The sequence below is a fragment of the Kogia breviceps genome, chromosome 14 (assembly GCF_026419965.1).
Source record: "Kogia breviceps isolate mKogBre1 chromosome 14, mKogBre1 haplotype 1, whole genome shotgun sequence".
NCBI classification, from domain to species: domain Eukaryota; kingdom Metazoa; phylum Chordata; class Mammalia; order Artiodactyla; family Physeteridae; genus Kogia; species Kogia breviceps.
The window spans coordinates 50,903,022-50,927,679 of NC_081323.1; the positions used below are offsets into that span (position 1 = coordinate 50,903,022).

At 43.1% G+C, this 24,658-nt stretch overlaps 1 protein-coding gene across 1 annotated transcript in view; it reads right to left on the minus strand.

Moving 5' to 3' along the window:
• The window catches only part of TMC2 (transmembrane channel like 2), an 83,190-nt gene that overhangs the window by 3,077 nt on the left and 55,455 nt on the right, over positions 1-24,658 (minus strand). Inside the window, exons 14-18 of the mRNA XM_067013694.1 lie at positions 23,724-23,791; positions 22,689-22,928; positions 13,848-13,973; positions 10,413-10,491; positions 9,463-9,574 (exon numbers count right to left, since the gene is read on the minus strand). Coding sequence (XP_066869795.1) covers positions 9,463-9,574; positions 10,413-10,491; positions 13,848-13,973; positions 22,689-22,928; positions 23,724-23,791 — 625 coding nt within the window. The remainder of the gene's footprint in view (positions 1-9,462; positions 9,575-10,412; positions 10,492-13,847; positions 13,974-22,688; positions 22,929-23,723; positions 23,792-24,658) is intronic.

Below are 24,658 nucleotides of genomic sequence, written 5' to 3' on the forward strand. Positions count from 1 at the left end.
ACTACAGAAAGTAAAGGTGATCTTCTTTTGACAGTATGGCTATAATATTCTTTAGACTCTGGAGAAAGTTGGTTAAAATAAAACTTTTTTTGAAATTGCTAAACTAATTCTTTTTTACATGTGCAATTAGAAAAATCTAGCTTGCTGAAATACTTTTTTTCAGAATTCTGACTCTGAGAGAATAAAAATATGCCTAGGAGAAAGCTTGAAGTTAACTCTTATCATGTCCTTGAGATACAAACACAGGCCACTTTGCCTGAGACTTCCGGCCTTGGGTTAATTAGTAGAACTTCAAGTCAAGAAAAAAAGGTGGGGGGTGGGTGGGGGGGGTGGGGGGGTGCAAGAGACTAAAAATCTCAAGCAGAATCTATGAGATCTCTGTCTGTCTGGATACCTGTGTATGTCTCAGTATGTGTCTTTGCCTTTGGATAATATTGCTGAGGTTAATTTGTAAATGAGCTCCATTTAATTGGCTTAAAAGAAAAGTAAGTGCTTACAAATCAAACAATTCTAAATACAAGAGAAATTAAGCTAAATGAATTTCAGGTTCACATGAACTGGGAAATATTCAATATTAAATTAATACTGGTATTAATGTTTAAGTTTGTTGATCTAATTAATATAGACATGTCTTTAGAGTCATCAGCATTAAGTATAATACTTTTATTTTGCCTACGTTTAATATAAGCTAAATAAGATCTTATTATATCTGTTGCAAATTTGTCAACAAGGAAAGTAACTCGATGTGAAGAAACTTAAAAAAAGAAAATACAAATAAGACTGTATAGCAGAAACTAATACAACATTGTAAAGCAACTATACCCCAATTTTAAAAAGAAAGAAATAATACAGAGGGATTCTGTGAACCCTTTACCCAGTTTCTTTAAATAGTAACATCTTTCAAAGCAGTTTTTAAAACAAGCTATACTTACTGGAATAAAATGTTGAAGACATTAAAAAAAAAAGATAACTTCCCTCTGTGAATAAATTTCTGAGAGTCAGCCAATCAGTCTGACCCAAGAAACCATGCTTCTACAGCTGACTTCAACCTACTTCTACTCCTGAAAGTCTTCCAAACTCTGAAATCCATGCCTCCCCAAAGTCTGTCAATTTATCCCCATGCCTTGTCCAAATGTTTGCTTTGCTAAAGAAGACTGACTGCCTTGCTAGCATCACTCTTACTCAGAGACAGCATGACTGTCTAATAGAGGAATGGTTGAATAACTGGTAGTATAATCCATACCATGACATTTTCCCTAGTTCTTAAAAAGAACAAGTTAGATCTCTGTCTAATAAATCTCTATCTACTAAATTAAAAAGAAAAAGCAAATGAGATAAGAGCTTTGGTCAAACTTTTTAGGAATAATTATGTTTGGAAAAGTCTACTTAAGAATAATCTCTCCAGATATTTGACCACTTGAAAATTTAGAGTTGTGCTAAATTAAGTTAAATGATGGAAGTTTATTGAATAACTAGGCCACTGCCAAATAAAATAAGATACTAAAACATCCCAACGAGAGATATTAAACTAATTAGGTTGATTTGGTATGTTAAATTACATGGGAAATATTGTCAAATGAGCAACAAATCTTCTTTGGTTATATTGCATGGTAAATGTTACTAATATAGATACTCTAGAAATTATATGGGATTCCTAAATTTCTGATATGTCTAGGTAAAATGTTATTAGTCATAATTCTAGTTATCAGCTTAAAGTGTTGTACGTCACAGCAGTAACCAAGTTACTTTGTCAATTGCATTGTAATCAGATTTTAAATTTTAAACATGCCTTTTTTTTTTTTTTTTTTTTTTTGCGGTACGCAGGCCTCTCACTGCTGTGGCCTCTCCCGCTGCAGAGCACAGGCTCCGGACACTCAGGCCCAGCAGCCATGGCTCACGGGCCCAGCCGCTCCGCGGCATGTGGGATCTTCCCGGACCGGGGCACGAACCCACATCCCCTGCATCTGCAGGCGGACTCTCAACCACTGCGCCACCAGGGAAGCCCCTAAACATGCCTTCTTAAGTCTTTTGTCATTATAGACACTTATGGTTTCACTCTAATGCCTTTGCAAAAGTGCTGCCTCTTCAACATTTATAGAAAGGACTTTCTAAGATTAAACTAAAGATTAATTAGGCAAATAAATTTTGTGATTAGCAGTAAGCTGGTACCAGACTGGAATTTGGTTCTCTGTTAAGAGAACAAAGTTTTCTTGGAATGCTCCTTTTGATAACAGACTGTAAATTTCTTTGCCTTTAAGTGATTTATATTTGTTTTAAAAATATTTTGTTACTTTGATAAAGTAAATAAGTATTATTTTACAATGATCTATGAAGATTATGATCCACGTAGATAAAGTTCATTCTACTACTACAAAAATTAACCCCTCGTTGTCAGACTTTTGCTATCCTGATGTCCTTGTAGCATGGCCATGGTCTACTCCTAAGTCAGAGAATTCAAAATGGGTCAACAATAGCTGTAAATTAAACAGTCAGGGCTAGGGAAAATCCAAGATGGCTGCTTGGCTTTTCCCGGCTCCCTGACAAACCTCATTTTTATTTAATAGGTTACAGCCTTCCCCTGGCTACAGGGTTAATGCCCTCAAAATGAAAAAAAAAAAAAAAAAAAAAAAAAAAAGAGGTTAAAATGTGTTTTCCACTTGAGGTATACTTTCTACAATCTCCAGTGATCAAGGCACCCACTTCAGTGGACAAATCACACAAGCCTTAACAAAAACTTCACAAACTTCTTAAGAATTATCAGTCACTATCATCCTCAATCATCAGGTAAGGACAACAGAACTAATGGAAAAACCGGACTCAAACAGAACAAAATTAATTACATGGGATCATGAACTGCTAAATATGATGACAATTTTTATGACTTTTTGTCTGACATATTACTGGCTTTTAATGTTTGTTTTTCAGATATAAAGAAGCTCTTCTCCTCAAGCTACTTATGGTTTACAACAATTTGGTAATTTATACCTGTGGGTAAAAGTAAAACAATTTTCTTTTCTCTCTGCCTGGTCCCTCAGAAAAAAATTGGAGACCATTGGGTAATGGACAGCCTTATGAGGTAAATAAAGAAGACTGTCTCCTGACAGATACAAAAATCGCAAGGTATTTTAAAAACCTCTAGAAGAGGGCTTCCCTGGTGGCGCAGTGGTTGGGAGTCCGCCTGCCGATGCAGGGGACGCGGGTTCGTGCCCCGGTCCGGGAGGATCCCGCGTGCCGCGGAGCGGCTGGGCCCGTGGGCCATGGCCGCTGAGCCTGCGCGTCCGGAGCCTGCGCTCCGCAGCGGGAGGGGCCGCAGCGGTGAGAGGCCCGCGTACCACCAAAAAAAAAAAAAAAAAAAAAAAAACCTCTAGAAGAGAAAAATCCAGCTAGGAGGTGGAACTTTGGCATGGCTTTCTTGGCCTTGAGAGGACTTTGGGAATTTAGTCTGAGACTCCTTCTGAGGAATTATGCCAGAGTCAATGTAAAGAAACCTATGTGGTCAATGGACCACACTAATTTTAAAAACAAATTAGTCTTGGGTATGCTTAATAGAAATGGGGATAATTTTAGAAAAAATTATGTTTCACAAAATATTACATTCTAGTTTTGTTAATTAAGGTTTGTGTTTACTAAGACTCATTTCTCAGATAGTTCCTTGCTGTTATGTTATATTGTTACAAAAGTTAATTAAACTGTCAGAAGGACATTCTAAGGGTGTTTCTGAAGCCTAACTTCAAAATCAATCTTTAGATGAATCAGATGCTCCATGATCTACAACCAGGAGATTAACACCAGCCTGTGGTCATTTAAATTTAAAGAAACAGTCAGACTATATTGAGGATAATTAGTCTAGTAATGCTAGAAGATTGGGCTGGGTGCCTTATGGACAATGCCAATATACAATTTCACTGAAAGATAAGGATTGGTGCAGAACAGACTAAGTCAGATGACCTGGGATATACTGGGCCACACCTCATGGAAGTTCTTGGCTTAATTCGTACTTATGACTTTACTAATACTGCTAGCTATGTTATTTGTATTTTGTCTATTTTACAAGATTGTTGTTTCCTGCATTACCAAATGTGTGACTGAGCCTCTGATAAAATGATGATATATAGTTCCATATGAGATCAATGATTGTAATAGTGTAACTCTATATATGGAAAGAAACAACAAGAGGGAATATTTTCCTGGACCATAAGAAACTAGTAAGACAGGTGGTCCAGGACTTTTTGCTACTAGTAAAGCCTAATTCAGTAATAGCACATTGAGTAGCCTATCAGCAAAATCTTTACCAAACTTAGGAATGAGCATTCCTAGCACCATGGGATGAAATGGTCATTAAAATGCCCCCCCAAACTATGGTCGAACTTATGACCATGAAGGGGCCCTGCTGACTGGAAACTGACACTTGCTGTCTACCTCTACAAGGATTAAATCATGAGCTGCTACAGCTGCTGACCTTCAACACCCCCTGAACTCTGTTCAGGGGGGAGATCAGAAATGAGGCACTCTGTGCTCTGGGAGAAACTGACAGAACAGGCCTTCAGATAGTTAGATATTTTCAGGTAAGGATTTTCATAAACCCAAATTCTTGCGTTTTCTCATACCTAGAAAAACACTAAAATTACTAACAGTGGCAACTGCTTTGCTTTATACGTTTATTATATGTTAATACCACATCAAAGGTTAAAACCTACTTGGCTAAAATTAGACAACTGGCTACCTGGCTACAAGTCTCCTCAAAGTGCCAAGTCTAGATTAGGAGTCAGCCTTATTCTCCTAAAAAGAATTAAGATCTATTCTGTCTATTAATATTCAGGTGGTCACTCCTCCAACTACTTCTGAGTCTGTTACACCTACATCAGTCACACTGGGCTAATAGAAAAGACATCAAAACTATATATGACCATGCCAAATGGCTCCATTCCTTTGGACAGGATAACCCAAACACTGACTCTATCTGGATCACAATCAAAATTGTTATCAAATGTAACTTGGTTCTTATTCCTGCTTTGGCCCCTGGTTACAATAATTCTTTTCCTGATCTTTGGCCTCTGCCTTTTTAAAAACTGCTTGTTAAGTTTTGTCTCTTCCAGAATACAACAGGTTCACATCAAGATGATCATGATACAGAGATTCCAGCCACTCCTCAGAACAGATCCTGCCAAAATACCAACAGAAGTCACCCTGGGGCGCCTTAATGAGACAACGCGAGAGCTCCATGACCCCAACTAGGTAAGGTCTATGAGCCCCTTGCCAGTCTGAAGAAGCTAGAAGACAGACCGTCATCCCTCATCCTATCAATACAGATTTCTTGGGGTTCATGTCTCTCAGGGGGGATTTAAGTAGGAGATAGATGGGCCCCTGGGCTGGATAGCTGATGTTTGTCAAATGAAGCAAAACTGAAGTTTTGTCCTCAGCCAGATAAGATCGAAGCCCATTTCTCTTCCTCCATTGATATGGAGGGAATGAACTAGCAGTGGGGAATTTGTTGCAGCAAAAATAGAAATGAGACCTTTCTTAAACAGAAATGAGACTTTTCTTTTCTGATAAATGAGGAAAATGAGGAAACAATGAACAGGCTGGGGAAACAGCATAAACAGGCCTGAAAGAGTTAAGCAATCTTGGTTATTCTTTGGTGGTTACTACTAACAAACACTTGTAGCTAGACTTGCCCTTCACAGAGCTAAACAAAGCTAATTACTCTCTGACTCCATAGGAATTGTTCTCTACACCTGGCATTCTTCTCCCCCTATGCTCCCTTGTAGCATTCTGTTTCTTTCAAAAAGAAGGTCACAATAACTTCAGGGACACCAGATCTGGTTGCTGAGCCACCTGAGGCCTGCTTTGGCTATAAATTTGCAGAAGAAAAGAAAAACATGCAAGACCTTCATTACTTTGAGCCTTATCACCTACCCCAGACCACAAGCCCTGGGATATAAACCTATTTCTATTCCCCAGGGAGGGGAGCACAGTTCTTGAGTCCCTAGCCCACTGTGTTCCCTCTTTGCCTGGCAAAGAATAAAGGTGCTCTTTCTCGTTCCTCCAAAACTCTGTCTTATTTCCTTTTGGCATCAGTGCACAGAGAGCCAACATTTTGGCATCAGGCACACGAACTTGCGCTAACATTACCACTTGGGAAGAAAGTGGCCATCAAGTGGAAACACCCAATTTGGACATTATGGAGTGAGAAATAAAGTTTTATTGTGTTTGAGCCGTTAGCTGTTTTTGGCCTGTTTGTTACATCAGTGTCATTCTAGTGCTTACTTCAAGAAAGAGAAGCTAAATGAGGGCAGCAACAGAGGCTACTGGAGTTTTCCAGGGAAAGATTAACCATCTTCCTCAGCTCTCCCCCACACCCTAGTCAGATAACCCTTTCATATACTGTAATATTGACTTAATCAGCATAAAATGGAAAGAAAGAGCTTTAGATCTGTAATAAAAAATTCAAATTTGGAGAGGGGCAAACTAGATCAGCAGCCAGTAGAGGAAGGAGGGGAAGGGAGTGGGTAAGGTGGACAGGAACATTGGGACTGTAGGCGAGGTAGGAGATGCCGCCCCCCCACCCCGCCCCGCCCCCTCAAGGGTAAGCAGCTGGAGTTCTTTACCCATGGACAGAAATTCCAAAATATCAATAGCAGGACATCAAGAGAGGAGGCTGGGCCCTGCCCAGATAAGAGATAAAAGGCCACATATTTCTCATTCTTGAAGTCAAGGGGACCTTCCTGACTAGAAAGCTCCTTGGAGGTCAAAAGGGGAGTGATGTCAAGGCAACCCATAGGCCTCTTTGCTGGAATCCATCTTGGCTGAGACATGCTCACACACACAGGGGAGGACCCTGAGATATACCAAATACAGACTCAGAACCAGGCAAATCAAAATGATAGGCCAGGGCTTCCCTGGTGGCACAGTGGTTGAGAGCCCGCCTGCCGATGCAGGGGACGCGGGTTCGTGCCCTGATCCGGGAAGATCCCACATGCCGCGGAGCGGCTGGGCCCGTGAGCCATGGCCGCTGAGCCTGCGCGTCCGGAGCCTGTGCTCTGCAACGGGAGAGGCCACAACAGTGAGAGGCCTGTGTAACGCAAAAAAAAAAAAAAAAAAATGATAGGCCAAAGGAAACCCAGAAGAAATGCCCCATATAAGTGATTTAAATTACCACAAGTGCGTGACTCTCTCTCTGAGCCCACCTGTGTGTCTATCTACAAGTACTGTACTCTTTTTCCTCCTAATAAACACTTTACTTGTTTTACTACTTCCCTTTGTGGGAATTCTTTTCTGCAAAGCTGAAGGGCCAGGGCCTTATCGCTGACCATTAGTCTAGTGGCTAGGATTCTGCACTCTCACTGCTGCAACCCGACCTTAATCTCTGGCCAGGAACCAAAACCTTGCTTAAAGCTGCTGCAGGCCGAGGCCACCCAAGATCATGGGGACATGAATGGACCAGTGTCAAACCAATTTAAGTTTCTTGCTTTCTCATGTAAAATGTTTTATAAACCTATTTTTTCCTTCCATCAGTGTCCAAATACATCCATTCCATTTTTTGGTCTTGTTTTTGTTGGTGATATGACAACATAGTAGCACATTTACTCCATTTCCTGCCCTGTGTGGAAAAATTAGGTGAATTCAAACACCTTCAGGGACTTCCTTGGTGGTCCTGTGGGTAAGACTCCACGCTCCAAATGCAGGGGGCCAGTGTTCAACCCCTGGTCTGGGAACTAGATCCTGCATGCATGCTGCAATTAAGAGTTCACATGCTGTAGCTAAGAGTCTGCATGTCTCAACAGAGTCCGCATGTCATGACAAAGAGTCCGCATGCCGCAACTAAAGATCGTGCCTGCCGCAGTGAAGACCCAGTGCAGCCAAAATAAATAAATAAATAACCCCCCCCAAAAAAAACCCACTTTCTTCCGCTCCACAATAAGTGCCAGCCATTTGCTCTTCTGCATTCCATCTCTGAATGAGGCTTCCAAGCTATCAATGGACTGCAGCTGATCTTGCTGATAAGAATGTCTGTAGCTTTGAAATGCCTTCCATATATTTTGGAGACTCACCAGGAATAAGTTCTACATTGACACAGACCTCTTGTCCTCTTTTTGTAACATCCACTTGTTTATGGCTTATTTCAATACTTGTTGCTATTCCAATATCAACAAGTGTTTGCTACGGATACACACAGGTGCCCTTTTTTGCTCCTGATCTGCTTCTACAGTCACTCTCTGCACTATTGGAGCTCGAGAACTGAGGGTTTTCACCTTCAGGGAAATACTGCTATGTGCTTAAATTCTTGGTTCTGTTTCCTAGAGTCTTGCCTATATGTTACAAAGGCATCAAATAAATGATAAGTAATTTCTGCACTAAAAATTCTAACTCCGGGCTTCCCTGGTGGCGCAGTGGTTGAGAGTCTGCCTGCCGATGTAGGGAACACGGGTTCGTGCCCCGGTCCGGGAAGATCCCACATGCCGTGGAGCGGCTGGGCCCGTGAGCCATGGCCGCTGAGCCTGCGCGTCCGGAGCCTGTGCTCCGCAGCGGGAGAGGCCACAACACTAACTCTTACAGCCATTTCTTGTGCATCTCATTCAATTTCTACATAGAAGGTCAAAATTACCGCATACTGACACTTTAATTTTGGCACAGGGACAATCCTTGGAAAATGAGATCAGCTCAGAGATGGTCTCTTTCAATTCGACCTTTCCTCACTCCCAAGGTAGAGATGGTCTGTGATTATTCCCCTTTGAAGCTCTGTGACACCTTTTTTGGAATGTGTGTGGCTTTTTCTCACCCTGTTATTCTAGCTATTCCAGTGCTGCTCTTTTTTCTAAGAGAATACAGACTGGTTCTGGTGGGAGTAGCAGCTGCTAGATGCAAATCTCCCTATTTCTCCTCCTAAAGAAAATGCTTAAAACAACACACAAAACAAATACCTCCTCCATCCCTGGCAGCTGTGATCCATGTCAGCCACCCTCAGAGCATCTTAAAGGGATCTGGATGGGACACAAATCGTGCTCCTACATTGGGTTAAATAGCCACATATTAAGAGGATATGACACGGGAAATGACAGCCTCAGGAATGAGAGTGAAGAAAACAAAGTCATTTCAGAAATGAAGACGAAATGACGAAGAACCATCACCATAGAAAATGTGGTGAGAGACTTGGGATAGAAATGAGGGAAACAACCCTGTTATTTCCCCATTTTACAGACATTCCTCCTCCTACCAGCTCACATTCATTGGTTCTCTGTGCCAGGAAGTCTGTGTAGCACTTCACACGCATAATCCCACCTCATTTGTACCACCCCGCGAGGTTGCCTGTGATTCACTCTTGTTTTATTTTGCCCAACTTCATATAGCTAATAATTGCCAGAAATCTGATTTCAATCCCAGATGTATCTAATTTCACAGCATTTGCTCTTTACACTTTCCCGCGTGGCCTGGTAAAAGTAATCATCGTGAAATAGAATTTACCTTCTTTGTTGAGATGGGTGGCATTTTTGGAGTTGCCTTTAGCTGTGTCCTCTGAATCTCTGGCTGTGGCTCTGCCTTTGAAAGATTTGTGGCTCTTTTCAACCTCACGTAGCTGCAGGAAAAAAATGAAAGGTTGATCCTAGCCAGGGAAATGAGTGTTTGAGTTTCAGAGCCCAGGATGGTGAGATCTAGAGGGCAGCCACCTTAAATAGCCGGTTCTTGTCCCCACCGCTGGTTGGAGAGGGCACCTGGGACTCAGGTTTGCACGGCATTTGAAGGAACATCTGGCCAGGGGAGGACAGAACCTCTGCCAATCCTATATTTCAATGGTTTTCTATACCTGGGCAGGAGGACAGTGAGAGCAACAGAAGGAAGTGTGGGTGGGGAACTGGCAGTGAGGCTGATGAGATTAGTTCCAGAAGAGGGGGTGAGGAAGCAAGGAAGACAGGGCTTAGGGAGGGTTGGTGTAGAGGCTTTACCACGTGAAGAAGGTGGGGTTGGGGGCTGGGAGAGCAGAAGAGGCAGTCAGCATGTCAGCGGATGTTGAGAGAGGCTGCCCCAGTGTGGAGGGGACTTAAGAGACTCCTTAGGTCATGGGGCACAAGCACAAGTTCTGACAATGCTGTTTTCTTTAGTATTTCTAGTTTTAGTAGGTAGGAATTACTGTGGGTACTGGTTTTATTGTGTATGAACATTGGTTTAATCTATTGAGTTTCTCCTGTTCTTTAGCAAACGCTCAAAATTTAAGTCTTTACTGTTATGTATTCCCAAATACCCTCAGAATATAAATGCATGTCATTGAGTCTCTCAAGGCTGCTTCCTACCATGCAGATAATTTGGGGTTTGGTTTAGAAGAAAGCCATTTAAAGAATACAACTGGGCTCAAAGGGCAAATTAGCAAAAACCAAAAACATAACATCTTTTTGAATGAAAATGCCCGACAGACTCACCGCTTGGATTTTCTTTCTCAGCTGGGCATTAGCTCGGGAAAGGCTTTTGGAAACTGAGTTCAGGTAGTAAATGGCCAGGCTGCAAGAGAAAAGCATGCTCCGGGGGTACTGTGATCTTGGAAAATGGCAAGAGCTGGACACCTTTCCGGAGGAATCACAGCAGGCTTCCTGGAATAGGTGACCAGGCTTTGCCTCTGGGCAGGGTGGAGGGAGGTCTTACCATCCTAAGTTCTCCACTTAACATTGACAAGGTCTTGGACATCCCTGTTCTCTCTCTATTTTATTGAACACATTTCTAGTTCTCAGAGTGTTTAATAAAGGTTAGCTAAAGGAATCAGTCCTCTTCTGGGAAACCTGAAGAGGCAGGGGAGAGGCAGGGTTTCTTGTCTGCAGAAGCAGCTGCTTGTGTTTCCTGGATACCTGCCCTGTGCCAGGCTCTGTGCCATGTGCATCCCACTCCACGTCTCACTGGTTTTGATGAAACCCTGTGAAGAAGAAAGGATGACTCCCATCTTTACAGGTCAGCATCCTGGAATGCAGAGGTTAAGTCACTTGCCCAAGGCCACCCTATCTATTTGCACTTGCCGGAGACCACATCTGATGACAAAGCGTTCAAGTGCTGAGAGAGGAGAGAGAGGTGCTAAGTGTCCTGCTCCAAGCTTGCCTAGAAACACAACTGCATAGACCCCAAAGACCCTCTACCCAGGGTGCACTGATGGGAATGTCTGTCCTGGGCTTGTGGTTTTCAGAGTCCAGCCCCCACTGGCTGACTGGGTGGCTGGGTGTCCTTTGAGGCTATAGCCTGGGCTTCCCTTTCACAGGATCTAGGATTTGGGGTTTGTCCTGGATGTACCACCTGAGAAGGAGGAGCCACAGAAGCCCGGGATGCCTTCTGGACTGGGTGCTCTGACAGCCTGTCCTTATCTGTCACTTTTCTTCCTGCATTTCAAGCGGGGCTGCTCCAGCTTGAGTCTTCTGATCCTTGCCCTCAGGGTGGGGCCGCCCTGAGCCTCTTCAGCAGAATCCTGGAGCTCTCTTACAGGCAGAAGGGAAGAACCATGCTGCCTTTGGCAGAGTGTGGGTCAGAGGCTGTCCCGTGAGCTTCCTGAAGCAAAGACTCAGAGGACCGTGGGCGACAAGAGGCCAGAAGGAGGACAGACAAGGGACCACCATCTGCTGGGAAGGTGCCCACAAGGCCTCGCCCTCTCTCCTAATTCACAGCCCATTTGTTAGGGAGGAACCAGAGATCAGAGAAGATAAAATGCTCCTGGGTGGCTGTGTTCCTCCTGAGGCTGTTTCCAAGCTTAGCAGTCTGGGTTCCAGAATTTCCTCAGGTGGTTGTCACTATCATGTCAGCCCTCCTTCATGCCAGGACTAGAAGCAGAGGATGTCTGAAGTCAAAGATGTAAGGAAATACACCTATTTTGGAGAGCAATTCAGCACTATCTCCAAAGATTGAAGAAACACATACCTATGACCCAGCGATACCACTTCTAGAAGTCTATCGTAGAGAAAACTGTAATATGCTCACAAGGAGACATATAAGGAGCACATTTGCAATAGCAAAAAAGTGGAAACAGCCTAACTCTATGCAGAGAAATGGTTAAATTGTGGTTTAAGCACACAACTGATAAAAGAAATTTTCACATATTGAGGTATGGGGAAGTCGTTCCAGTTTATACATGAGCTAACTTGAGTTTTATGCTAACTAAAGCAGCCTGCTTGTGACCTATCAAGCATACATTGTACATCTGCTTTTATTTTTTATTTTATTTTATTTTATTTTTTGGTGACCTTGCGACTTGCGGGATCTCAGTTCCCAGACCAGGGATTGAACCCGAGCCACGGCAGTAAAAGCCCAGAATCCTAACCACTAGGCCACCAGGGACCTCCCATATCTGTTTTAATTATGAAAGAAAAGGGCACATTGACCAGAAGTAAAGAATGTCCATGTGAAAAATAAAGATTAAATGTCTCCTTTCCTAAGATTCCAATGCTGGTCCTCCTCTGATGATAAGATTCCCTTCCCAGATGCCAAGGCCATACTGACTCTCTGTGTACGTGCTGAGCTGTTTTTTTTTTTTTTTTGAAACCTTGAAGGAATGTATCCCTGATTTGTTTAATGTTCTTTCTTCTGTCAAGATATAAAAATTGTGCTGAAAACCGTGCTTCTCTGGAGCAACTTCTCAGTTATCTAAGAAGCTGTCTTCTGGGCTATAGTCTTCAGTTTGGCTCAAATAAAACTCTTTTCTATTCCCATTATAGATTGTTTATTGATTATTTTTGTGACACAATGGAATACAGCAGAGCCATGAAAATGTGTGCTCATGTATCCACATGAAAAAGTCCCCCAAACATAATGTGAGTGAGGAAAGCTGTGTAGTATGAACGAGTCGTGAAAAATTTTTGAACTCAGAAGACAATAGTACATACACGTGATTAAATGGTCCAGATTGGAAATGATGAAAACTAATCCAAATAGTGGCCACCTTTGGAGAGGGAAGGAGAGAGAAAGACTGGGAGGGGCTTGAAGTGTAACATTTATTTCTTTTAAAAAGAGAGACTGATCTGAAGCAAATATTGCTAAATGTTAACATCTGTTTCATCTTGTGATCTTGTACCTGCTTGTCTGTATGTTTCTGTACGTTAGAAATATTTCACAATTTCCTGCCCTGTTCCTTCCTTGAGAGTTCATTGTTTGCCTCCTATGCCCCAGCCGTGGGGCTGGTGTTGGGGATACCGAGATCGCCAAGCTCACCCACATCTTCACTCTGTGAGAGGGATGGTGACAAATGCACTGAACACTCTAGTGCACGGGGTGCTCTGTAGAGAAGTTCTGTGGGCCCAGCCAGGGACAGGCTGCATCAGGCCTCAGCGTTCTTGGGGAAGGGGTCTTTGATATTTCCAGTGGATGTTTTGGAGGGTGCTGCAGACAATGCCAGCACTCACCTTATGCTTTGGGCCTATCTTCAGTGTACTCACTGAAAGACTTACAGCTGCCAGTGCCTGAAGCCCCGCCCCACACTTGGAAACCATTCTGTCCTTGAAGGCAGCTGGCCCAAACTGCCGGGCAATTAACCAATGCCTCTTCCCTTCCACATCTCCCAGCAGCACTCAACCAGTGACGGATGGGAACTTGTCTACAGATGCCTCGGATCCCTCACCCTTGAGCAGGGTAACTCAGAGGCACACTTTCCCAGAACTCCCAGCAGGATTAAAGTCACCCCAGTAGTAAGAATGCACCTTCCTGTCCCTTCTCTGTCTTACTTCCCTACACACACTGCCCCCTCCAATTGCAATTTAGATTGCGTTTAAGTCTTTGTCTGAGGATCTGCTTCTGGGAAATCCAGATTGAGAGGGCAAGAAAGAAGGACCTGCCAAGGAAGTCTCGGGGAGGTTTCCACGAGGCAGAGCCATGGCCCCTGGCTAACTTACAACATCAGTAGGATGGCTGGAATGATCAGGCCTGGATTGGCGAGGAAAGCAAAAATCTTGCCCAGGAAGGTTGGGAAATCGTTTTCGACTGTCTCTTGGATGACGTCATACATTCTGTTTTTCCCACTGGAAAGAGGAGAGAATACATTATAGTGTGCTGTGAAGCTCATATGGCATAAACAACTATGCCCATACCCTGGAGGGTCCAGGCCGCCACTCACGACTACTCTCCTTGAAGAACAGAGCTCTTCCCCACAGGGACTGCAGTGGAAAAAGCCCCCACGCAGGGCTGCCCTGTAGGCGAGGGCTTAGAGCTGCCTCAGCACCCTGGCTCCCCAGCTTCAAGTCCTCGGTGCCTCACAACCTCTCAAACTACCTTGGTCTCCTGTGCCTGGCACCTTCCTCGGCAAGATGAAAATGGGTTTTATCCTATACTCTCATGGGAGAAAATGGCCTGTGATGTAGCTACGAGACCAACATGGAGCTTCCTCTGGGTCCCTGGGCCTGGAGGCAGCTCTCCAGATACTGATGTGATGGACAGCCTCATGGTGACTCAAAAATACCCACAATTAGTCTTCAGATGAGAATTCCAGTATTGCCTAGGGCAGGCTCTTGGACAGTTCACAACAGTAATTTTGATTTTCTTCAATTACCTAAGAACCTTTATGCAGACTGCCTTGTACAAATACCTGCCCAGAGATTGCTGTCTGCTCCTGGCTTTTGGTTGGTAGCTTTGGTGCCAAGAACTGGAATTTATGGTTCAAAATTCCCGATTTAAATCCTCTCTCCTCCATTTATTAGTTGTGGGACACCATGGACAATTTACCTACTCACTTTCTGCCTGTATTCATACCCTCACTCTCCCCACTAGAGCTGTGCTTTTCAATGTGGTTATTAAAATTAAATTAAATTTAATTTAAAATTCAGTTTCTTAGTCACACATTTCAAGGAGTCATGTGACTAATAGTTACTATATTTGAGGAGCAGATGTGGATTTTTTTCCCTCATAGAGAAAGTTCTATTGGTTAGTGCTGCAGAGGTTTGATATCTTTGGGCAAGATACTGAAATTTTCTCTGCCCTGGTTTCCTCATCCGTATAATATAGTACAATAATAAAATAGTATATACAATATGGTATTATAAATATAATAACAGCATTTGTCTCAGATTGTTTAGAGGACATAGACATGAATTCGTATAAAACATCGAGTATGCGGCTGTCAAATTATAAGTGTCCTCCAAAATGTTGCATCTAGAAGCTTCATTTTTCTCTTATGTGTCAATCAGGGGTTAGCAAACAATGGCTCATGGACCAAATTTGGCTTGCTACCTGTTTTTATAAGGCCTGTGTGCTAAGGATGGCTTTTACATTTTTAAATGATTGGAAAAATATCAAAAGAATAATATTTTGTGACACATAAAAATTGAAGTATGAAATTCAAACTTCAGTGTCTGTAAATGTTTTATTGGAACACAGCCACGCTCATTTATTTATGTATAGTCTCTGGTTGTTTTTGTGCTATAATAGCAGAGATGAGCAGTTGTGTTAGCAAACATCTGTGGCCATCTCAATGCTTAGTACTGCTGCACAGCACACTACAAATTGCAATGATGTAGTTATAACATGACAGCATTTCAAGTGCCATGCATATCACCATATTATAACATTTAATTTATTAGTAGTAGTATCATTTGGCTGTGCCTTGCAGCTTGTGGAATCTTAGTTCCTCGACCAGGAATTGAACCCACACCCTCGCCGGTGAAAGAGCAGAGTCCTAACCACTGGACCACCAGGAAATCCCTATTTTTAAAATTACTACTGCATACCCATTTTATAAAAACAAAAAAAGTGGACTTCAAATGTGCCGCTTAAGTCACAATAGAATGTGGATTATTTTGTCATTGAATTATGACATATTAGATGATGCATTAGTTTTCAATGACTACTGTGTAACCAATTATCACACTGGAGGCTTAAAACAATACAAATTATTTTCTTACCGTTCTGGAGGCCAAAAAGTCTGAAATGGTTTCACTGGACTGAAACCAAGGTGTCAGCAGGGCTGCTCTCCTTTCAGAGGGAGCCTCTAGGGAAGAATCTGTTTCTTTTTCTCAACTTTTAGAGCTTCATTCCCTGCATTCCTTGGCTCATGGCCCCTTCCTCTATCTTCAAAGCTAGCAGCACAGAATCTTCAAATCTCTTTCTGCTTTCAAGGTCACATCACTTACTGCTCTTCTATAGTCAAATATCTCTTTGCCTCCTTCTAATAAGGACACATGATTTAGGGCTCATCTGGGTAATTCAGACAATCTCCCCATCTCAACATCCTTAATCAGATAAGCAAAGACCATTTTGATATATAAGGTAACATCCACTGGTTCCAGGGATTAGGACATGGATATCTTTGGGAGCCATTATTCAGCCCACCAGTCTGCTCTCTGGCCTCCAAACATTCATACTCATTCCACCTGCAAAATATATTCACCACCATCCCTACATGCCCCAAAGTCTCAACCTATTACAGCATCAACTCAGAGTCCAAAAATCTCATCTAAATATCATGGACTCAAAAGTCCCAAATCTCATCTAAATCAGGTATAGGTGAGACTTTGGGTATAATCCATTTGGGGGCAAAATTTCTCTCTATCTGTGGAGCTGTGAAACTAGAAACCAAGTTATTTACTCCCCAAATACAGTGGTGGGTCAGCCATAGGATAACAGTTATAGATATTCCAATTCCAAAAGGAAGAAAATGGAAGGAAGAAAGGAATCACCAGTTCCCAGCAATTTTGAAGTCCAATCAGCCAAATTCCATTAGATTTCAAAGGCTTGAGAATAATTTTCTCTTGGCTCAACCCTCTGTGCCTGCCTGCAACTCTGCCCTCCAGGCCCAAGACTCTGGCCTCGGAGTCATCCTTCCTTTTTCTTGAAGAGTGGCACAGGTTTCAGCTGAGTAGATTTGACCAGCCTGTTTACTGACTATAGAATATTTGGAGTCCAACAGCTTTCCTTCATTTTGTCTCTTCTCTGCCCCTTTCAGTCCAAGCTGTGATGCTACTCATACAACAGTCTCAAATACCTGGTGGGTCTTCCATGTATGTTGTGGGAACTCAGTCCATTACACAAGAGGGCCCTACACAGATCTTTCCTGGATAATTCCATTTCTATTTCTGGCATCTGCTGAGATGGTTGAGAGGATCCGAGTTACATGCTTAAAAGAATCACCTGTGTGAATGAATATTCAGATCCTCCAGAAGCACTAGCAAAAGGTTGTCCAGCCTCCTCCTTGGCTCTCTCCTTAGAGCATGCTTTCCTAACAGTGGATCTGTTTTTAGAGTCTTCTGCAAACTGGACAGTCTGAGAATTTCCCAAATCATCAAGTCCTGGTTCCTTTTTGCTTATCAATGCTTTCCTCAAGTTATCTCTTTCTTCTCACATTTTTAGTATAAACAGCAAGAAGAAACTAGGCTGCACTTTCAACACTTTACTTAGAAATATCCTCAGCTATAATCTCCAAAATATACAAACAGATCATATAACTCAACAACAAAAAAACAAACCACCCAACTGAAAAATGGGCAGAAAACCTTAACAGACATTTCTCTAAAGAAGACATACAAATGGCCAGTAGGCACATGAAAAGATGCTCAATATCACCAATTATTAGAGAAATGCAAATCAAAACTACAATGAGGTACCACTTAACACTGGTCAGAATGGCCATCATTAAAAAGTCTACAAATAACAAATGCTGGAGAGAGTGTGGAGAAAAGGGAACCCTCTTACACTGTTGGTGGGAATGTAAGTTGGTGCAGCCACTATGAAAACAGTATGGAGGTCCTCAGAAAACTAAAAATAGAACTACCATATGATCCAGCAGTCCCACTCCTGGGCATATACCTGGACAAAACTATAATTCAAAAAGATACATGCACGCCTATGTTCATAGAAGCACTATTCACAATAGCCAAGACATGGAAACAACCTAAAGGTCCATCGACAGATGAATGGATAAAGAAGATGTGGTACATATATACAATGAAATATTTCTCATCCATTAAAAAGAACAAAACAATGACATTTGCAGGAACATGGATACAACCAGAGATTATCATATTAAGTGAAGTAAGTCAGAAAGAGAAAAACAAATATCATATGATATCATTTATATGTGGAATCTAAAATATGGCACAAATGAATTTATCTACAAAACAGAAACAGACTCCCAGATACAGAGAATAGACTTGTGGTTGCCAAGGGGGAGGGAGGGAAGGGGAGGGATGGACTGGGAGTTTGGGATTAGTAGATGCAAACTATTATATATGGGATGGATAAACAACAAGGTCCTACTGTTATAGCACAGGGAACTATTTCCAATCTCCTGGAAAAAAACCATAATGGAAAAGAATATTAAAAAATGTATATGTGCGTATAACTAAATCACTTTGCTGTACAGCAGAAATTAGCAAAACATTGTAAATCAACTATACTTCAATAAGAAAAAAACAGAAAAAAAGTTTTTACTAAGATTGATCTTCAAAAAAAAAAAAAAAAAAAAAGAAATATCCTCAGCTATGGACTTCCCTGGCTGTCTAGTGGTTAAGACTCTGTGCTTCCACTGTAGAGGGTGTGGGTTCGATCCCTGGTCAGGGAATTAAGATCCCACATGCCACGCAGTTCAACAACAACAAAAAAAAAAATGAAAAAGAAAAAAAAAAAAGAAATATCCTCAGCTAAATATACAAGTTTATCATTTACAAATTCAGCTTTCCATATAACTGAAGGACATAGTTTATCTAAGCTTTCTGTCTCTATTTAACAAGGATAGCCTTTCCTCTAGTTTCCAAAATCATGGTCCTCATTTACCAGTGATGAAGTAATTAAATTGTAGGAGCTGAAGGAATGTATTCAGAGAAAACATACTTAAGACTTTTAGATTTTCCAGCAAAAGCAGTTGCTTGAAGAGTTGAGGACATTCAAACACAAGGCAAGTGATCTCAGGTGGTTTTCTTTGGCTCTTAATGAGTCAGTAGATGTTACTGATACTGCTTAGTTGTTTATTTGAGGAGTTAATGCCAAGTTTGAAGTGACTGAAGAATTAACTCCTATGAATATTCTGTGCAGGACATATATGGGTAAAATTTTCTCAAAGAAATTGAGAAAACACTAACTTAGTACAACTGAATGGAATGGAATTCAGTACAACTGAAATGAAGTGGAATCTGCTATGATGTGCTACAACTGATAATGGTCAAACTATATGTAGAACAGAAGTCAGAGCTGAACAAATTTAAAAAGCTTGTGAAATTTTCAGTGTGTGCACACTATGGTTATTCATTTTCTTATCCATCAGTAAGTAATTTGTAGAAAATATTTGAATCTATCATGTACAATTGAGTCAATAGTGTCAATGGTAAACTTCATTTGCTCTCATGACTTAATCATTTTCATATCTGTGAATTTTTATCAGAAATAGAAACTGAATATCCTGACTTGCCCAACTGCACAGCAGTCCGATGGCTTGGCAGTAATAAAGCTTTATGGCAAATTTTTTTCCTATGGTGGTAGATGTGTTGCCATGTCTGGTACAAAAATGGATCTGGCAGCAAAGATGGCTATCTGGGCAGGACAACTGATTTTTGATGATAGAGAATAGTAATTCTGAACCTCTATTATGTGAAATATCACCTCTTCCCCCTCAAAAGAATTCCATTCTTCTCATTGGTAGTCCTGTATTACAAAAACTTATACTCTATTATTATCATATTTTGAATTTTGCCAGTAAAAACTTTGTGGGTACTTGTTTCTCTCCTGTTATATAAGTACCTACATAATAGTCTTGATTTTGTCTCTTGATCCCGAAAGCCTAAAATATGTACTATCAGGTTCTAAAAGAAAAAAGTTAGCTGATTCCTGGTGTAGATAATTCTTCCCACCTCATAGCATTGTTATGAGTACCAGCTACCCTGAATTCGGGCAGGGCTCAAGCTTAACATATTCATATATATGCCCTACTATGGATTAGCACACTCCTCCAAGTACTTTAGAGATAACAGCACACTAAATGCTCACAGCAACAACTGAAATACAGTGGAATCTGCTGTGATGTGCTACAACTGATAATGGTCAAACTATATACAGAGAAGAAGGCATAGCTGAACAAATTAACAAAGCTTGTGAAATTTTCCATCTCAGAGGCAATGAATCTGCTGTGTAACTTGCTCAAGATGACCCAGCTGGGGCTTCCCTGGTGGCACAGTGGTTGAGAATCCGCATGCCAATGCAGGGGATGCGGTTTCGAGCCCTGGTCCGGGAAGATCCCACATGCCGCGGAGCGACTAAGCCCTTGCGTCACAACTACTGAGCCTGTGCTCTAGAGCCTGCGAGCCACAACTACTGAGCCCACATGCCACAACTACTGAAGCCTACATGCCCAGAGCCTGTGCTCTGCAACAAGAGAAGCCACCGCAATGAGAAGCCTGTGCGCCGCAACGAAGAGTAGCCCCTGCTCGCCGGAACCAGAGAAAGCCTGCACACAGCAACCGAGACCCAACGCAGCCAAAAATTAATAAATAAAATAAATAAATTTGTTAAAAAAAATGATGACCCAGCTGGCAAACGACAGAGCCAGCTCTAGAGTCTATGCTTTAAATCAGGAGTGGTGGCAATTTTTCTCCAAAAAAGCGTTTAGGCTTTGTGAGCCAGATGGCCTCTGTTAGAACTACTCAAATTCTGCTGTTGTAGTTAGAAAGCAGCCATAGATTATATGTAAGCAAATGAGTGAGGTTGTGTCCTAATAAAACTCTATTTACAAAAACAGGTGGTCTGGATTTGGTCCACGGGATGTAGTTTACCAACCCTTACTTTTAACTATACGCTCTGCAGTGCTGCCCATCTCACTCATTTATCTTGCCTGCCTGGATCTGGTCCAAACCCTAAAAGTGAATTTCTGCCAGGTGAAGGATCTGGTTCAAGCACTGACCATAAATTTTCTCCTAGACACTGGGTGTAAAGCAGGGAGAAAGGAAGAAAAAATAAATCACACCTGCATGGAGCTTATGGTCTGGTGGGGGAGACACAGCAAACAAGATGAAAAATAAAAAAGAATGGCATGCTAGATGTTGGTAAAGAGATGTGATAAACAGAATGACAAGACGTGGGTGTGTGTGTGTGTGTGTGGTGTGGTGTGTGTGTGTGTGTGTGATTTCAGTTAGGGTCTCCAGGGAAGGCCTAAAAAGGTGACCATTGAGTAAAGCTCGGAAGCAAGTGAGAGGACAGCTGTGAAAATGACTGAGGGATGAATGTTCTAGCTGTTGGTGGGTTTTGATCAGAAGAGTGACAGGAAGGAGGTGGCAGCCATGTGTCCTCCTGGGCTCCAGTCGTGGGTCCCTTCCTCTGCTATCTGGGTGTCAGCTGTCAGGGCCTCAGGGAGCAGATGAAGCAAGAGCAGGGTAGGTGGCGAGGGCCAGACACGGCACGGGCCTACTCACTGGCCTCCTGCCTGGAACAGGTGGGTGGTCTGGGCAAAGGGGCACCAGCATTTGCACCCAGAGCCCAGCCCTCCAAACCTTGCTCAGGAAGAAGCCTAAAGAAGCTTCTGCCCCTTCTGCCATGTGGTTGTCCCTCAGCCTGGTGCCCAGGCCTCCTGCCACTCAGCATGGTCCTCCACTCTGGATCCAGCCCCCCTTTCCTTCTGTCTGGACCCCCGTTCAGCCCCATCACACTCTGCTGTCAGCTCTCCTGCTAACGACTCCTCTGAGCTCCCACAGCCCTTGCTGTGGGGCACCAAGCACAGGGCTTTATCAAGGTCAGCCCGTTATAAACCGAGAAGTGTCAGTTCAGCATTTCCCAAAGCGTGTTGATCCACATTAGTAGGCAGGGTTGGGACTGGCGTGAGGCGGGTGAGGCCCTGGGGTGTACAGTTTAAGGAGGTACTGCCCTCGGGGTTGTGCAAGTGCAGGGTGGGCACCTTACTAGCCTCACCCTCCTCCCTGCCCTAGATGGTGTTCCATGGGGCAAGGGTCTGTGGTCAGTAGGGATGGAAGCACTGGCTTGCACACGGTCTCTCACTGCACGTTCTTTCAGAGCCTTGAATAAAGGAGTGTGCATTGTGCATTTCTAAGTGAGCAGGTGGCAGATAAAAGGGGCAGCATGTCCCAAACTCTTGAACCACAGAATCCCTTTTTAAGCAGAAAAGAAAGGGCTTTGTTTTCAGAGGGTGTCGCATTTGGAAATTGAGCAGTAGATGCACATTCTCTCTCCATCTACCTCCTTACATAATTATTTATCTCTCTATATACAATGTCCAGTCTCTGAAACTAGTCTGGCTTATACCTTGAGCCTACTGTGCTCTGTAGAGCATGAGGACCCCGTCAAGAGTCCCAGTAGCGGCTTCCCATTTGAAAGGGACTTGTAAATGTACGGTCATTTCATTTTCAGAATGGCCCCTGTTACTCATCCCATGGCAAGGTAATCCAGGGCAATAGATTATCCATATGTTAAAAGGTCAAAGCTCTGCTGTCCAATGCAGTAGCCATTAGCCACTGGTGGTTATTTAAATTAAAATTAATTTAAATGAAATAAGATTAGAAATCCAACTTCTTGGTCCTCATTTCAAGTTCTCAACAGCCACATGTGGCTGGTGGCTACCATACTGGATAGCACATACATAGAACATCTGCATCCTGCAGAAAGCTCTGCTGAACAGCATTAATGATTTTCCTAAAGCTCCAAGGTCTTTCACAGGCTGACGGGACACCAGAACCAGAATTCTGAGCCTGAAATCTCTGAGCAGACCGCCCTGGGAGAGGAGGGGCTCCTCTGCAGCTGAGACTGTGCACCTGAATGGCCCGCAGTCAAAGGAGGGAGGAAGGGACATGACGGTGTAGGCCACCGGCAGGAGGCTGAGGAAGAGCACCAGCAGCAAGAGGCCCATGTAGAAGTTGTTGGATCGCGAGGCTTTGAACACGCGTTCGTGGGGGACGTTGCTGCTCATCACCGCCCAGCACTGGAAGTACATGGAGGTCAGCAGGCGCAGCACGTTGATGCCCACCAGTCCTGGGGCGTAGAAGGAGCCCATCCTGGAAGGGCAGAGACCGCACACCTGGTTGGCTCGGCAGCAGAAGAGGCCGGGGAAGCACGGCAGAAGGAAACGGGGCTGATGGGCTAGGGGCAGGAGGCCTTGTTGCTTTCTCTGTGGGTCCCAAGGGAAGGGGCCTCCCATTTAACCAGGACAGTTATCACCAAGCCATAGCCATCCATTCCTCAGCACAGGGACTCTCTGAGCATTCCTGGCTTGGGTTCTGGCCAGGATTTTACCACTGCCCCACCGCCAGGCATGGAGCAAATTACAGGGCCTCTTGTCTGTTTCTCCATGGTCTCCATTAAACAGCATTGCTGCTCAAAAAAATATTTGAAGTCCTTAAATTAAAAGAATTGGATATTGGCTTGCTATGAGCCTTTGAAAGCCTTTGGCTGAAGTCAGGCAGCCCCCTCTAACTCCTTCTCAGAGGGAAGCTCCTCAGTTCATTTATCTCCCTCCCTCCTTCTCTCTTGCCTTTCCTCCCCTTCCTTCTCCCTCCCTCCCTTTCCTTCTCTTCTTTCTTTCCCATCCTACTTTTTCCTTTTTCCCTTCTTCCCTCTCTCCTCCCTCTTTCCTCCCTCTTCCTTTTTTCCTTCTCTCTCCCTATGGTAGCAAGTGGGTAGGCCAGACACTGTCCTGGTTCTTCTCTAGTCCTGCTCAAGTGAAAGAAGGGAGCTCAGAGAGGCCAGATGATGTGTCCAGCCTCTCTCTAGCTGGCTGAGAGGCAAAGCCTGGGATTCCAGCTTTTTGACCCCCCAGAGGAGGTGATCACCAGAGGAAATGGATAACTCACCAGATCATTCCTTGGTTGAAGATCAAACCAAGCACATTTCCACTAATATCAAACTCAGCATATGAGGGCTGGAGGGAGAGAGAGAGAGAGAGAGGAGAGAGAGAGAAAGTCTGTTAGGCCGTGTCAGCCAGACCCCACTAGCAGTCAACTGATCAAGCCACTCCACCCCAAAGAGACCAGAGAGGAACCTTAGATTCAGATTTCTATTTCTTTAACACATTTTCAACTTTTAAAAAAGAGTTTTGAAGTTCTCAAACTTGAAACTTTCTTCAACGTTGTCTCCAATTAAAATAATGAGAATTTTTTGGGAATTCCATGGCAGTGCAGTGGTTAGGACTCCACACTTCCACTGCAGGGGTCTGGGTTCAATCTCTGGTCGGGAAATTGATATCCCTCAAGCTGTGCAGCATAGCCAAACTAAAAAAAAAAAAACAAAAAACAGAGAGAGAATTTTTACCTTTTATGGCCTGCAGGCTGACAGTGTGTTCTTGGGAGGCCCCAAGAGAATGTTTTATCGATGTTCTAATCAGAAATGTAACTTGAAATTATAAGCAAGGAGTAAATCAAATAAATAACAAAATGTAAATAATTAAATGAGGAGTCAAATGTAAAGAAAGCTTTAAAAACAAAATAAATAAATCTCTCCTCCAATTCTCTTTTCTCCTTCTCATCATTTTAAAAAATTAATTAATTAATTAATTTTTGGCTGTGTTGGGCCTTTGTTGCTGCACGTGGGCTTTCTCTCTAGTTGTGGCGAGCAGAGGCTCGTTGCGCACCTTCGTTGCGGTGCGCAGACTTCTCACTGTGGTGGCTTCTCTTGTTACAGAGCATGGGCTCTAGGCGCACAGGCTTCAGTAGCTGTGGCTCAAGGGCTCTAGAGCGCAGGCTCAGTAGTTGTGGTGCACGGGCTTGGTTGCTCCACAGCACGTGGGATC